General features: G+C 40.6%; 1 protein-coding gene across 4 annotated transcripts in view; it reads left to right on the top strand.

Moving 5' to 3' along the window:
* CTNND2 (catenin delta 2) overlaps positions 1–16,490 on the top strand; it is a 915,285-nt gene that overhangs the window by 789,028 nt on the left and 109,767 nt on the right. For all 4 annotated transcript variants that reach the window (XM_047730983.1, XM_047730982.1, XM_047730984.1 and 1 more), the window contains one exon: positions 8,366–8,539. In XM_047730983.1, coding sequence (XP_047586939.1) covers positions 8,366–8,539 — 174 coding nt within the window. The remainder of the gene's footprint in view (positions 1–8,365; positions 8,540–16,490) is intronic.

Raw genomic sequence — 16,490 nt, 5'->3', positions numbered from 1 at the left:
ATGATACAAAGATAGGCTTCCTTTATGCTCTTAATTCAAGAAATGGTTGCTATTAGGGCACCTGGGTGGCTCAGGTGGTTAAGCATCCAACTCTTGATTTCAGCTCAGGTCACGATCTCAGGGTTGTGAGATCGAGCCCAACATGGGGTTCTATGCTCAGTGAGGAGTCTGCTTGTCCCTCTCCCTCCCTCCTCATGTGGGCTCTCTCTCTCTCTCTAATAAATATATAATTTTTTTTTTTAAAGAAAGAAATGGTTGCTATCAAATCATCCTGGAACCATCTGACTATGAGCCCCCAAGTGTAGAAGTATTTAACATTTCTGGGCATCATATTCTGATCCAAAATGGCTTTGCAAATTTATTAATTTCTGACTCTGTGTTCAGTGCCTGTTGCCAAATTATAGAAAATTGCTGGTCTCTCTGGCCCTTTTCAAGCTGACCGCACCCCCACCATCTACACATCACATGCCAAGAGGCACATCTCACCTGTAGGGTCTCCACTGCCTTCTAGCAGGGCTCCGTGCCAGGCACTGGGCACAGCAGGGACGGGGACAGCATTACGAAGATTGGAGTCCAGGGAAATGCAAGTAGACAAAATTGCTACATTTACTTTTCCACCTTTTGTAGAAATAAGCATCTTTTGTTTCTCAATTTGGCATATGGCCAAGGTTCCTGGGATGATATCCTGGGATTGGTGGTACTCAAAGTGGATTCAGGGTTAAGAATACAGCTGGCTGCTGGCCAGAGCAGACCCGAGCCTTCAAGACCCACTCAGTGTGAACTTGACAGTGCAGAGGAACTGCTGAGAAAAAAGAAAAAACAAAGCAAGACAAGTAAGATGTCCTAAAACCTAGAACTTCTCTTTTCTGCTTGAGTATCGCTTCTGAATGTTTTAGTTCGTGTGGATATATGTGTATCCACGTGGGTGAGGACATAAACCTGTCAGAATTCGAAGATGACTCTGACCTGGTATTTTTGTATGGTCGACTTTGGCTCTCCTGATAATCTTTGTTTCACAGTTTAGTGAGTTGTGCTCAATTTAAGAGTAAGTATTATTGCTGTTTCCATCTCTTGCTTACATTGTGGTTGCCAAACGCATGGAACAGCAAGAAGTTCCATTTATCATATCACCATGATATTTTAGACGCAAAAGCATAGTAATGGGATTCTGCATAACACCTTTAATGCCCTCTTATTTTTTCCATGATAATGGACAAGTCTTGGCAGAACCTCCAGGGCTGTCCACCTGCATGCTTTCCTGGCCTCTCCTTTGTCCCACAGACCAGCCTCTGAGATTTTGTACATGCTCTTCCTCTTTCTGGCCTTCTACTCCCTTCTTCTACTACTTGGAAAATAATCCTCTAAGACCAAATAAAACATCACCTCCATCCTTCCGAGACTTCTTCCAAGTAAAGAGTTACTCATCCTCTAATTGTTCACCTGGTTTTATTGAACTTCCCCTTTAGTGCTGATCTGCTCTAGTAGCTGACTCCCACGGAGAAGGGATCTGCTGAGGGGAGGGACTGGGTGAGTCTCGTTTCTGTCATTGACCTCTAGCCCAACACCCAGAATGAGCTATGCTGAGTGACACTTAGTTTTGGGTTCACAGCACCCTCTACCCCTTGCTGGGGAGGTGTTTCGAGTAGATGTCCACAGCTGTGACTTGTCCCAGCCTCGTCTGTTTCTTTCTTGATGACACTTTACCTCCGGGAGCCACTGGGGGCCCAGAAGATTCTGTAGACCTTCTCTTCTCCATTTGTGGTTCAAACTGTTACCCAGGTTCTCATGACAGTGCTGCATCTTATTATGTTAGTCAACCTTCTGCCTCTAGAAGGACCACCACACCTAACAAGCATTCTGTATCATGACAGTCATCTGAGGACTTGGGATTCATGTGCATCCAGGTGCGTCTCAAGGTTCTCCTGGAGAAGTAATCCTTCCGACTGTGCCTTGTTCTGAGGGTGTTAGCACATGACACCTAAATCGTATTAGATGCCCCGAAATCCCATTGCCCGAAAGGTTTCCTGGGACTCCCAGAACTTTGTATCTGGTATCACTTCTGCATGAGCATCATATGGATGCTGTTGGCCCAGAAACCAGACCCTGACACTCAACAGTGATCAGTATCCCAAGGCACAAATGTGAATTTTCTTGCTGGTTTGAATCACACTGGAGATTAGAATTTTAAAGAAGTTTCTCCTTATTTTGGACAAAATGAATGTTAATTATAAGCAAATATAAGCATGCATGTAAATGCACAAATATATAACATGTAAATTATATATGAGTAAAATAGCAATAAGCTGTAAGAGGAAAAGAATATGCAAACCTCTACCACCCCCTCCTAGACAGAGCCACAATTGCGATTTGTACCAGGCAGATATCCTTTCCAATCTTCTCTCTCCATATTTATGTACAGCTTTGCTTAACCCTTCAAAGTACAGGTGGACTACATTGATCTGAGTATGAGTTAGGGTGCATGTCAGACAGCCAAACTCTTAGAGTTTCTAAGTGTCCTGAGAGTGGATAAGTGTCTGTCCCGCTAATGTGAAGGTCGATGCTGCTGGCAACCCTGATCTGTGGTCTTCGGTGGCTCTAAGATCTATCGTATTCTCCTCTTTGGGATAATTCCTCCTTCTGATGGTCCATGATGGTTTTTCACGTCCATCAACCAGGAGCAGCAAAGGCATAAAGAAGACAGGGTAAGGGGAAGTGTCCTTCTCCGCACCTTTCCCCTTCCCACCATGGTCTGTATGGGATCATGTTAAAACCCAGAGTGCAAACGACCACAGGAAGTGGAGCATATTTGTTGCCCCACCATGACCCCAGGGTGTTCTCTTAACTAAGGGAAAAGGGATGCAGTGGTATGCCTTGGGGTGCAGCAAGAGTTCTCTGTCCCTGGGAGGGGAAATCCTTTATTACTGAATTTATTGGAAGTCATCTGCTCACGGTAATGAAAAGTTGGCTTTTAGTTATTTCACTGTTGGCAAATTCTCTGCCAACAGCGCAGCCCCTGATTACTTGCCCTCAGTGACTGCCCCCGCCGCCCACCTTGGCACAGCATGGATGGGGAGGACAGGTGTGGGCATGACACCCACTCGTCTCACTCTGCGTATTGTCATACAAGAGTTTATCCCGTGACTCAGCATGACCTTTCTCCTTGCCAGCAAATTGTCGCCGGCAGAATGGAGAGAGGGCTGCCAGGAATCACACTGTGGGGGTGTACCGTGATGTGTGAACCACTCCCTGACGATCAGAAAATGCGGTTGCTTCCCAGTTTTAACTAACGTAAACTGTAATAAACTTGTGTAGCTAAATCTCGCGCACACCCTTAATCGCTCTTCCAAGATAAATTCTTAAAAGTGAACTCTCGAGACCAAATGAATCTGGAGACGTAAGCCAAACTGTGTCTGAATCACGCCGGGTGGCGGTGACAGCTGATTCAATTTACCGTAATGGATGGATCTGCCCTTCATGGCATTCTTGGTGCTTTCTAAGTTCTCATTTCTTAATATCATGGGTTGACTTTCTTCCAGTTTCCATTTTATTAGTAAGCATGCTTTTTCCTTCACTCCTTAATACCATTTCTTCACCAACATCTGCTTATTTGAGCTACTGCTCATTCCTCACGGCTGACCTCACTGTGCCTTCATGTCACCATATGCCGGGAGCTTGGTGACTCAAGACATGAGATTTCACGTCCTCCAAGCAGCAAGTCACACAAGCCCGCAAGGCCAGCCATCTATGTTTATGCAGCAACTCTCCTTGGTCACTGTCCATGGATGAATGAAATTCTCCTGCACTGCACGTCTCCTCTGAAATACATCCTATCACCTAAAAATGCTGTTCTTCTACTTTGAGTGACTTTGCAGACTTAAAAACTCCAATGTAGGCTTCCCATTTACTTTCCTTATTGACATTGTACCATTCAGTGCTTCATGCCATTAATAAATACTCTGTGCCTGCGTGGCTGTGACGGTTTGCCATTCGACTCTTGATTTGGACGCAGGTCATGGTCTCAGGGTCATGGGATAGAGTCCTGCGTGGAGCTTTGCATTCAGTGGGGAGTTTCCTTGGGATTCTCTCTCTCCCTCTCCCTCTGCCCCACCTCCTCCTCTCTCTCTTTCTAGAAAAAATAAATAAATCTTTAAAAAAATACTCTGTTTTATACTACTAGATCAGGGTTTCTCAGCCTTGTCACTCTTGACATTTTGAACTGAGTAAGTCTTAGTTGTGGGGGCTGTCCTGTGCATTGTAGGGTTTTATCAGCATTCCTCTACCCAGTAGATGCCAGTAGTACCCCTTCCCCCAGCTGTGACAGTCCACAATGTCTCAACATTGTCAGTTGTTCCCTTGGATGATAAAATCCTTTTATGGAGAATCACTGTATTATACTGGCTTTTAGGGATGTATCACCAAAGATATAAACAAAACAAGACTACGGGATTACCTGAGGGGTGCATTGGCATGTCAAGGACAGAGCTCCTTTAAAACGTAGGTAATGGAAAAAATAAGTGAAAGGTAGGTCATGGGGACATTCCTGAACCAAGCTTTCTGAGATCTGGATGAGAAGTTAGGAACAGAGAGAATTCTAGAGGGCTGTGAGTGGAGGTGCTCAAGGACCCTAGGATGCCAAATTCACTTAGTACTTACCGTGATTACTCCTTCATCTGCTCAGGCTGCCATAACAAAGCAGCACAGACTGGGAGGTTTAAACAACAGACATTTATTTCTCCCAGGTCTGGAGGCTGAAGGCCAAGATGAAGGTGCTCACAGATTTGGTGTCTGTGGAGAGCTGTCTTCCTGTTTTACAGATGACCTTGTCTTGCTGTGCCCTTACAAGATGGAAATTGAGAAAGCTCTGGTCCCTTCACTTCAAATTTTAGGATACATGTATCTCATATTTACATTTAAAATGGCGTATGTCTACTTCTAAAAAAGTTGCATATCCCATGACTTCTCATGGCTCCTCACTCTAGAAGAAGCTTAGCACTAGAAATTTGCATGTGTGGAATTTTTACCAGCTAAGTCAGATCCTGATGTCACCTGCACCCTGTGGTCCCATTGATGTTGATTTTCCAGGCAATGTAGTGTTGGGCATGCTAACACTCTCTTCGAGAAGACTTCTGGTCTTTTTATGGGTGGTGAAAATCTATTTTTCATGGACAGTTGATAATTCTTTCCCTATTGACTCAGCAAAAGTTGGAAATAATGTACCCAGATAAAGGCCAGATACATTGACTGGCTTTGAAATGACTCTTCGTCTCCAGTATTGACATACCAGGGTACCATCCATGTTCTGAAATAACAGAGATTTCCCCTTTGAACTCCATTTCTAGGTGCCATCAAAGATTACCCATATTCACATCAGTTTTCCTTTTATTTCCTTCAGGTTCTCTCTGTAGCCATTAAGAAAGGACCATAGTGAAAGGTATTTAAGAGCTACATAGATCACATGTCAGAGCCGAAGAAAATTGTCTACTGATTCAACTAATTATACTATTTTATTGGGCAGGAGTTAGGAAAGGAGAATAAGATGAAACCCAGCAAATGACACACAGCACTTCTTGTTGCTCTTCCAGTCGGCCCTCACGTTCTGCGATGAGCGGGCCAATACCGCTTCTGCCCGACTCCTGCAGTTGAGGGAGCTCACCCTGCAGGAGACGGAAATGTCATCCCTGTTGAGTTCTAAGTGCATACTCTGATTTTTCTGAATATTATCACATCTTTATATGAAAGCCATAGCTTTAAAGTCTTAAGGAGATGATAATATAAACAATGGAAAAAAAAACCCACATGGAATAATTTCCCATTTCCAGGGCGCCTGGGTGGCTGAGTCGGTTATGCATCTGCCTTCAGCTCAGGTCGTGATCTCAGGGTCCTGGGATGGAGCCTCGCATGGGGCTCCCAGCTCAGCGGGGAGTCTGTTTCTCCCTCTGCCCCTCCCCCTGCTCATGCGCACATGCGCACACACTCTCGCTCACTCTCTCTCAAATAAATAAGTGTAAAATCTTAAGAAAAAAAAAAAGAAAGAATTTACCATCTCCTGTTGTGCCAGCAGAAAGATTCAACACCCAAGCTGGTTTCCCTGGCCAAGCCAGCGTTAGCCCTGCTTTATCCAGGGTAGTGAGCCCAGCTCCACACGTGAGCAGGAAGTCACGTGACAAGACCGTTCATATCCCATTCTGTTATTTTCTGTATCTAAAAGAGACCTGCTGGTTTCACGCTTGCGCAGGTGCAAAGGCATTTCAGAATGGTTTGAAGTGGCTTGGGCTCAAAGAACAAGGAGATTCCTCCACCTTGAGTGTCCTTGTTACAGAGTTAAAATTGAGGGACACTCTCATAGAAAATGACCTTTCGTGGGATGTCCAACCTCCATCCATAGGATATTCATCTCTGAGCTTTGGCCTTAAGTTGTATCATAAATTAGAAAAAGAAGACGTGAGTTTTTAATTTTTCTCATGGAAAATAATGAATATAATGAATATATATAATATATATAATGAATATATGTAATATATATAATGACTCGTGATAGTTAAGTAACTTTACATTTTCATCATCAACTCTTCCATTTTTATGTTACAAAGATATGAAATAAGCTATAGTCCAGTAAAATTTTCAGAACCAAGAAACACAGATTTTGAAATATAGCTGTGATTTTTGTATTTATACACAGACACACTCATGCACGTGTATGTACCTACACGAATATCTGCAGGAAAGTTTAGTATATGTCATTTAGACTATATCTTAAGTAACCATTAATAAACACAAATAAGCAGTTAAATAACTTGAAGCTCCTGCCCTGAAATTATTAAGGATTATTTTGTGTTACTATGATTTTTCTCAGCAGTGAATGTTGGAGTATTTTTTCTGAACATATAGTTTACTTCATTATTACCTCATTATATTTGTTGGCTCCATTTCTCCCAAAAGACAAAGACTATATGTGATCAAAGATCAGACTCACTATTTTTTTAAAGATTTTATTAATTTATTTGACAGAGAGAGACATAGTGAGAGAGGGAACACAAGCAAGGGAGTGGGAGAGGGAGAAGCAGACTTGTCACCAAGCAGGGAGCCCCATGCGGGGCTCTGTCTGGGGACCCTGGGATCACGACCTGAGCCGAAGGCAGATGCTTAACAACTGAGGTGCCCCAAGAATCACTATTTTTAAGTAGATCAGAATCACAACATTTTATTTTATTTTATTTTTGTAAAGATTTTATTTATTTATTTGACACAGAAAGAGAGAGATCACAAGTAGGCAGAGAGGCAGGCAGAGAAAGAGGGGGAAGCAGGCTCCCCGCTGAGCAGAGAGCCCGATGTGGGGCTCGATCCCAGGACCCTGAGATCATGACCTGAACCTAAGGCAGAGGCTTAACCCACTGAGCCACCCAGGCGCCCCCAGAATCACAACATTTAAAAAAATAAAAGTGTAACAAAATTTGAAATGTAGAAAAAACGAAAGACATAACCATTTTGTTAAGAAGATTTTCTGGTCATACATGCTTCCCTGGTGCATTTTACGTGGTATAAAGCCCACACCCCTCACTACTCTGCATCCTGCTTTATTCATTTCACTTTTTATCATAAGTTTTTGTCCGCGTTGCTACAGCGTAGTCTTCATAACTATCATTTTAATGGTCTACTGATGCTTCCTTGCTCAATAAGCGATAGTTTTTAAATTATTGACATTAATTTTTAATTACACGTTCTCCTATTATTCATTAGATCCAATTCAGAGCAAACCGAACTATCAGAACTGCTGTAAGATCTAATTTGTATTCAGCTAGGTCAATGCATCTAATAAACCACAGCAATTTTCTCTTCTGTGTCCATTCTGACAACCGTTTGATGCCTGTAATGCAATGAGAGAATTCAAAAGCAAACAAATAGGTATTTTATAAGTTATATAAGAATTTATCAGTTGGTATTTAGGCTTAAGAAGTGAGGGTGTTTGATTATTAATGTGTACCGTGTTATGCTAGTAGTATGCTAACTGTAAGATACGTTGCCTTGTTCTTTAACGCTCTCCATTCTGCCCACCCAAATTAACATATTTCTTCTTCCTTTGATAGAAATGTGCTGGCACCATTCTTAGAGAACTTATGCATTTATTCTACTGTCAATTACAGTTACTTATGTACACACTCTACCACATTCCACTTTCCATCATAGGCTCTGGGTGGGCAGGCGTGGATGTCCTGTTTTGGGTCTAGTAAGGCTTTACCCTATCTGCCATAGATGTTCACCAAATGTTATGACACCCTGATTTTGTTTTTGTCTACATTTACAGAAGACAAAGTTGGGAAGTGTAACGATGTTAAAGGTGTTTACTCTCTTATTTTTCTTCCACCAGTGGGATGGAGTAGGACCTCTTCCAGACTGTGCAGAACCACCAAAAGGGATCCAGATGCTGTGGCACCCATCAATAGTCAAACCCTACCTCACACTGCTCTCTGAGTGCTCAAACGCAGACACGCTGGAAGGGGCAGCAGGTGCCCTGCAGAACTTGGCTGCAGGGAGCTGGAAGGTATGACTGGTTCATTACCATAAAGAAGAGATCTGGAGTTATGAGCACGTCCTTAGAAAGGATTAGACGTCCAATTCTGAGATGTGCAATTCCAATACAGGCTTTGAGAATGTTAGGGAAAGACCAGTTACGTTGGACTCTTGGACATAGAAAGGTACCCCTTTTAAAAATTCTCAAGGGCTCAGGGGTCCTTGAAAATCACTACAAAATATAGATGGATAGATGTAAGTATAGTCATTGAAAATGCTGTGATATGCTTTCCATTCTAGGCATGTAACTGAGCTATTTTGTTTTCAGGGGAGATTGTGACATGTTGATGCTTTTCAAAGCTCTATTGTTGACTGTTAGGGGAGCTAATACCCAAGCATTTTGTATCAAAACCCATGTGAATCCCTATAATGTTGTAGTTGGTCCTGTCCTCAAAGGAAAAGAACCCAAATGTACAATGGGAAAGGAGATTAGGAGGGCCTTTTTCTCTGAATTCTTATAAACACAGGCTATCCCTGATTTAACAGAAAAATTTTAACAGAAAATTTCCATGACCTTCATTTTGGGTAGAAAAGGATTCACCCTAGCTAAGAATTCTTGAGTTTGGTCACTCGCCATTACATGAGCTAACTTGTTTTACCACATAAAAAAGTGTGACCATCTAGAATGAGGGCATATGAGGAAAATATCAAGAAAGGAAATTATCAAAGGGCCCCTGCCATCCATTTTTCACTCATTTAATTCAAAGCCTGGGGTTTAAGATATACATAAATCACTATCTAGAGTTCACTTTCTTCAAAACAATGTTAATAAGACACATGGCTGCGGAGAATTCTCAGCCTAGGACCATAGGCACCGCACATACTGCCCTCAGCATTGTCACGCAATTGTATCCTCCCTTCTTGTTAGAGCTTCCAACATCTGCCTTCATGTAGCCTCTCACTTATCATTCTGTTTCCACTGCTATGGTCTCAGCTACAGAACTGCCTTCTTTCTCACCTGGGACATCACAGCTCTTGGGGGCCAGCCCTTAACAACCCTTCCCAGGAGCTGGCTGCTGATGTATGTGTGGACCCATTCCTTCTTTTGAGAGTCTTAGGAATGAACGTCATTGTCCCTTTCCTGTCTGCCCATAGGTGTCCCTGATGTTGTCCTGAAAGAATTCAGGTTGGGTTAGCCTTGAAGGGAAGGTATCTCTTGCTCTCAATTGGAGAAAAGCTTCAAAAGAAGAATCACATCAGGCAGAATTCCAGAATAGGGCCTTGCAAGACAAGGAGAAAGATAATAATGGAAATCACTTCCTTGAACTAACCCTTAGATCTTCTCTCCCTCTAAATTTAAGAGGCTTTGATGCAAATCACAATTCAAACCTAGTCTCTGCCTTTTCCGATCCCTGTGACCCTGAGCAAATTATAGCACTTCATTGTCTCAGATGGGCCCTCTTTAGACAGAAAAGACTGTGGCCGCCTCATGTCACAGCTTGCAGATCAATCATGGCACTAGATGCAAAGATGGAAGCAGGTTGCCATAGGCCATTGGATTGTCATTAAGTTGGGCCAAGAGTTTTATCAACCTTACTCTATAAGAAGCATTCACCATCCTAATAACCCTAGAAAAGTGAGATCGTCCTCAGGCAGGGCAAGGGGTTGTTAAAGGGGTTATTTGTGTATAGTTACATATATGTGTGTGTGTATATATATATATGTTATATATATATTTTTTATTTACATAAGAGTTTTCTTATCAAAACACAATACACAAGCATGAGTAATAGTCACATTATCGTCATTTATTGTATACGTTATTAACATGCCATGTTAAATGGTAAGGAAATATATGAAAAGGGAAGATAGATAATCCATAGGGATGATTTAAGAAGGTTATCATTAAGCCAAATCATTATAATTTTTTTAAAAAATTGTTTATAAATTGATAAATGGTTATAATTTTTTAAAGACTAAAAATAACTTGTACAAAAACCAAACAGAGAAATCCTTCCTTTAAAAAAAATATTTTATTGAAGAAAAAATCTTGAATGATTAAAAGATAGCTTTGGGCACAAAAAAGCACCAAGTTTCATGTGGACAGTGCCATCATTTGAAATCTAGAGTACTAAGAATGCATTTTTATAGTGACTGTTGAAATTGAGTGGCTTTTTTTTTTTTTTTTTTTTTTTGGTGTCCTTAACTTTTTATGACCCAAACAGAAGCACAAATGTGAGAAGGTAAAAGACCGGAATTTAACATGGAAGCAGCTTTTTATAGACCTCATCATCTGAAACAATAACTTTTCTTTATAGGAAGGTCATGCAAACTCTTCTTGCAACAAACTGACTAGTAAACCAGATCTTCCTAATGGTCTTAAATACTTTTTAAACTTTAAGAGACTCATTACTTGGTTTATGAGCATCAGAAAAACATAATGGTATTATGGCAGAAGCAAAGTAATGTATTTTTTTCATGGCCAACGTGGACTTCAGTTACTTTTTTCCCCATGTACAGTACAATTATTTTGTTTGTCACAGAATCTTAAAACGATTGGATATAGTAGTTTGAAGATTTCCAAAATGTGAGTGAATGCTCTTTCAAAAACCACTTATGGGTTATTTCTGTTGTAATTCAACTTAGTGAAAACTTAGGGTTTGAACTATAGAAATATATCTGTATTTATTATCAAGTCAGATATATTAGGTATCTTTGTACAGTCCAATATCCACTAAAATGTGACCAGTTTCAAAGGACCTATTCTTGTGCCCATTTACTTTTGAAATAAGATAGAATAAAGGGACATTTGGATATTAAGCTGTTAATATTTAATGAGGTAACATGATAGCGACATAGATGTAGTGTAGAAGGAAACAGAATCTCTGGCCATGTGGCCAGTATGAATAAAAAATAAGGGAACTGGGAAATTTGAGACTAGAGTCAGGGCAACAGCCTTGAGAAGGACAATGAATTTAGTGTAGCTTAGCAGTTGGAGTATCCCATAGACGTGAACCACAGGGTATCAGTGGAATGCAACAAATAAAAGTAGAAATCATAGTTTGACAGTTGTCTTTGTTTTAGCTAATGGTGTGATGTAAAACATAAGGTTTAAATAAAAAGAAACAAGTTTTAAAAGAGTATGGTGAAAACGAGCCCTGAAGCATGATCCCTAATGGGTTAGGAATTAGGTCAGAATAAACACAGAGGTTATCTGAGGACCCCGCCCAATCAGCAGGCTCCTAGAGACAACACACCAAGTTGGACATGATGACCAACCTGAAGCAGGACATGGATGGGCCAAACCTAAGAAAGAAGAAATGGAGAGAATCCAGGTCATAACCAAGTCATTGACCCTAATCACACATGACTTAGTGATGTCTTCCCCACAAGACCCCCAGTAAGTAGTCCTGATAGCAAGGACTGCACTTTTACTGTAAATGCCATATGCTTCCAAACTGACTACAGAATAAACCTGGTTTGTGGCATTACTTTCATCATTGTCATCGAATAATCTGATTTCCAAAGCCGGGAGTTCTAGAACTCCATTCTGAAGCTGTAGAAATAGCTACACCTGAGGGACTCCTACTTCTAGCAAGATGCCAAGATGGAGGAACAAGGTCCAGATTTTCCTCCCTTTATGGCAGAATAATAACAATAAAATAACCTAGGGAAATATAACCATGGGTTTTAAGACACCAAGCATGAGTCAGTAAAGGACAATTGTCTCTGATCATTGGAAACAATTATCCTCAGCAAGGATGAGCCCTCTGATTGCCCCAGCTCACTACCTTGAGCCAGTTTGCCCACCATGGCACCAGGACTGGAAACCCCAGAGGAGTTTGGCAGACTCTGAGCTAAGGAGATTGGGCTGGGAAGCTGGGGAGATGAAGGTGACTGGAGTTCATAAGACAGAATACCAGAGAGGAGAAAACCACACACAGAGAGAAGCCTAGAGATCTGCAGAGTATCCCCCTCAAATATTCTGCAGGGAACTCTTGGATGCATGCATGTGAGGGAAACACCAACTCTTGGATGCATGCATGTGAGGGAAAGGCCCACGCCTGAAGAAAGAGCCTCCTGCAGTTAGAGAGAATGAAACTTGGCATTCATGTAGGGATGGGTATAGTGTGCCTTCCTGAGAACCAGATAGGGAATCCTCGTAATTCATGGGCCCCTGGGTAGAGTGCTCAGGAGGGTCTTGTCTCCCAGTACTGAGCGTATAATTAGCCTTGGACTAAATATGATCCAGTCTTTTCTATCAAATCTTAGAAGTAGGATCCAAAAATAGCAATCGTTTCCAAGTAAATTAACCAAAGCTTAAAAATGTCTAAAGGAATACATAAAATATGCAGCACCCAACAGATTAAAATTAAGAATGTCTGGCATCTACTTGAAAATAACCTTAGAAGCCAATAGAGAAGATAATGTAATTCATAATGAGGAGAAAAATTAATCATTTCGGAATCAACTCAGAACTGACACAGATATTAACATTAGCAGAGAAGCAGTTGCTGTAACTGTATTTCTTATGCTCAAAAAGTTAATTAGAACATGGAAAATAAGTAAGAATCAAATAAAACTTCTGGAGTTATAAATACAGTGTCTGAAATGAAAAACACATGGGATAAGATTAGTGGCAGGTTAGACATTGCAGAAGAAAAGATTAATGAACTCAATAGAAACTGCCCAAAACAAAACACAGAAAAAAAAGAAGAAACCTCAAATCATCAGTGACCTCAACTGACCACGTCAGGTGGCCTGATATATGTGTAATTGAAATCCCCAAAAGAAAGGAGAGAGAAAGGAGAAAGAGAACAGAAAAAAATATTTGGAGTCTTAATAGTTGAAAAATTCCCAAATGTAATGAAAACCTTAAACTCACAGATCCAAGCAGGGCAGCTCAAGGAAACCCAAGTGGAAGAAGCATGAAGCTTCTCTAAGGTACATCTTAGTCAAAGTGCTCAAAATCAGTAGTAAAGGGAGCATCCTAAAATCAGCCAGAGAATAACATTGTATGTCAAGTGTACTAAGAAACATTGTGTGTGTGTGTGTGTGTGTGTGTGTGTGTGTGTACACATATGTATAAAAGGAGCTAGAGGGGAAAAGACTTGTACATACAAAGAGAAGAGTGACAGCTGATTTCTCATAATCAACTATGCCAGTGAGAAGACAGGGAGGCAACATATGGAATCTGCTGGGCCCCATTACATATAAAGGTGATTCTGGGTTGGTGTTTAGAAGGTGCAGCTTGTTCTTAAAAGAACCCCGGGGCACATATTAGACCTACAGCAGTTGTAAAACGATCAGTAAAAACAATCACCATTTGAGCTCAGGTTAAGACATGGGGCTAATCTGGGAACTGGCATTATTAATTACCTGAGCAGTTGGGGCAGAGGGGATTCGAACATAAAAACTTCAGATTAACTGTCCCAGCATGATCAGAAGTGTGGGGCTCAGGATATGTCACTCAGTATTCTCTTCTTCTAGTCCTGAGGACAAGCAAGTGTTCATAGTCTCTGCATCAGGTTATAACCCCACAGACAGGGACCACAAGATTCAAGGATTAGTTTGGCTTTAGAAGAGACTAGTTAAGGAGCATGTGATCATTTCCAGCCCTAACAGCATTTTTGTAGAAGTGGTTAGAACTTGTGGCCCTATGAAAAATCTCAGTGGCTTTGATCCTTTTTATATTGTTCATTTCAGTGGAGAATGCTGTTCTTAAATAATAAGCATGGATTCTAGAAATCAACCTGATATTATCCTTCATCACTTAAACATGCTTTCATCTCCATCTATGAGCTGTTAGCTGGAAGACAATTGCCATAAGAAGCTGAGTTTGACTTGGTACCTTCCCCCTAACACCTTCCAGTACAAAAACATGAAAGCAAAAGGTTCAAAAACCATTATTGATGCTATAAGAATACATACACAAGGGTGTATGTATAATGCTAATGGCTATAGCAAAGAGAACCTAAATATGTAAGGACTAAAACAAAATAGAAGACAGAAGTTATTTTCTCTAATGTAACAGGTGAGGGCAGGTGTGTGAGGAGGGAAGCTCCCCTCCATGAATTAATTCACCTACTTTCATGGCTGTTCTGCCATCTTTAACATTGACTTCCAAGGCTACACTTGTGGTCATCATCTACCAGCAGGAAGCAGAAAAAGAACACAAATTCACAACCAGAAATATTCTCTTATGAGAGTCAAGGTCACACCTCTCTCATTATCTGGGCTTAGCTCTTAGCCTCCAGCAGACAGATTATTTCCATACACTCGTACACCACTGACAATTGGTGTTGAGACAATTGTCAACAATTCTCAGGCATTAGGTAGTCTGAATCCAAATTCAAGAAAAGCAAAATTCTCCATTGTCAAGGGACAGAGATTTGCTAATATATTCAATTTATGTTACAAAATAAAACACTTAATATCCTAGTAAAAACTAATGGCACTCCCATTACCTTACTACCCAGGGCTTCAACAAAAGCTATGCCTGTATTTGCAAAAGTGTTTATATCAGCATGGTCCCTCCAGGTTATCATCCCCAGAATGACATGTTTTCTGTCTCCAGAGGAAAAATATGAGATGTTAACTCCCTCTCCCCATGAGGTACCATAATTAAAAAGAAAAAAGGGAGAGATATATTAAAGGGATGTATTAAAGAAAAGACTTTCTGAGTTGGGGTCTAATAAGTGAGGATGAAAAACAATTAAATTACTTTTATTTTCTGACATTTAATAAAAAATCGAGTCCACCCTGCTTACATTTTTCATCAATCCTCCTCATTATTGAAAAAACAGGGGTGTAGACAGTTTCATTTGAACCCCCATTCTTGTTTATCTCCCCTCATCCATGGGATGTTTACATAGCCTTCTCATACAGGAGTCTCAGAATAAGATCTGTGGCATCCTTTCTCTCAGACATGCCATTCTGTTTCCCAGAAGGCATTTCTAAATGCCATTTGCACACAGTGAAGTCATATTTGATAACATTTACCAAAACAAAACAAAACAAAACAAAACAAAAACCACCTTTCTGTTTTTGGAAAAGTTCATTCTTAAAGGTCCATTTTTTCATTGAGAATCACTGATCCTTGAGATAGTTTGAGAATTAGGATTTGAGAGTTAGAGAGTGTTCATGTTGCAGTTTGTTAAATGAATGCTTCTCCCACATCACTTTTACGTGAGCTTGACCTTCTTTACTTGTTCCTATGACAAAAGTATATTTAAATGCTTCCCCCCCGCCAGGAAGTTCTCTTGCCTGGCCATTTATATTTTCAGCATTGCATAGACACTTGCAATAAAATTCAGTTTTTGCACTAATCTGACTTACATTTTCAAAACACAAACACAAACAAAAAATAAAACACAAAGAAACAAAACACAAAATAGCTGCTATTACTGTCACTAAAAATTTTACTTACTAAAATGATTTACTTGGTGCAACGACACAAGGGAGTTCTTCCCTAGTCCTCCTCATGACAGATATAACTTTTTAAAAGGGATTTTGAAAACAAAAATATATAATCCTGTAACGGATAAAATACATAAACAGCAGAAACCTAAGTCCTACGTTCATCACAACAGAACCAAGCACGTGAACGGCCTTGTGGTAAAGTTGCCCAGTTGCTTCATAAATCCAACCACAGCCCCAGATGAACACAGTAGTTCAGATAAAGATCCACGCTAGAGAGAATAAAGTGAGGCGTGCAGCAAAAGCCACACCATTTCTGAATATCTCGAACATTCTTATTATAGTAAACTGACAGTTAAAATGAGATTGAATAAGTAAAACTTTTTTGGTACTTTCTGCCCTCTTACCATGAGAATGCTACGCCATGGTAAATAACATGGTATCATAAACGAGTTCAGAAACAAATTTCAAAATCCTGTGTAATCTGTGTGAAACTCATTGCAATGTGTTCCTCATTTTACAGCTGTAGGATTTTAGCACATTGTGGTCCTGTGACACTACAG

Source organism: Lutra lutra, chromosome 5 (genome assembly GCF_902655055.1).
Source record: "Lutra lutra chromosome 5, mLutLut1.2, whole genome shotgun sequence".
NCBI classification, from domain to species: Eukaryota; Metazoa; Chordata; class Mammalia; order Carnivora; family Mustelidae; genus Lutra; species Lutra lutra.
This window is presented reverse-complemented; position numbering and strand designations above follow the sequence as displayed.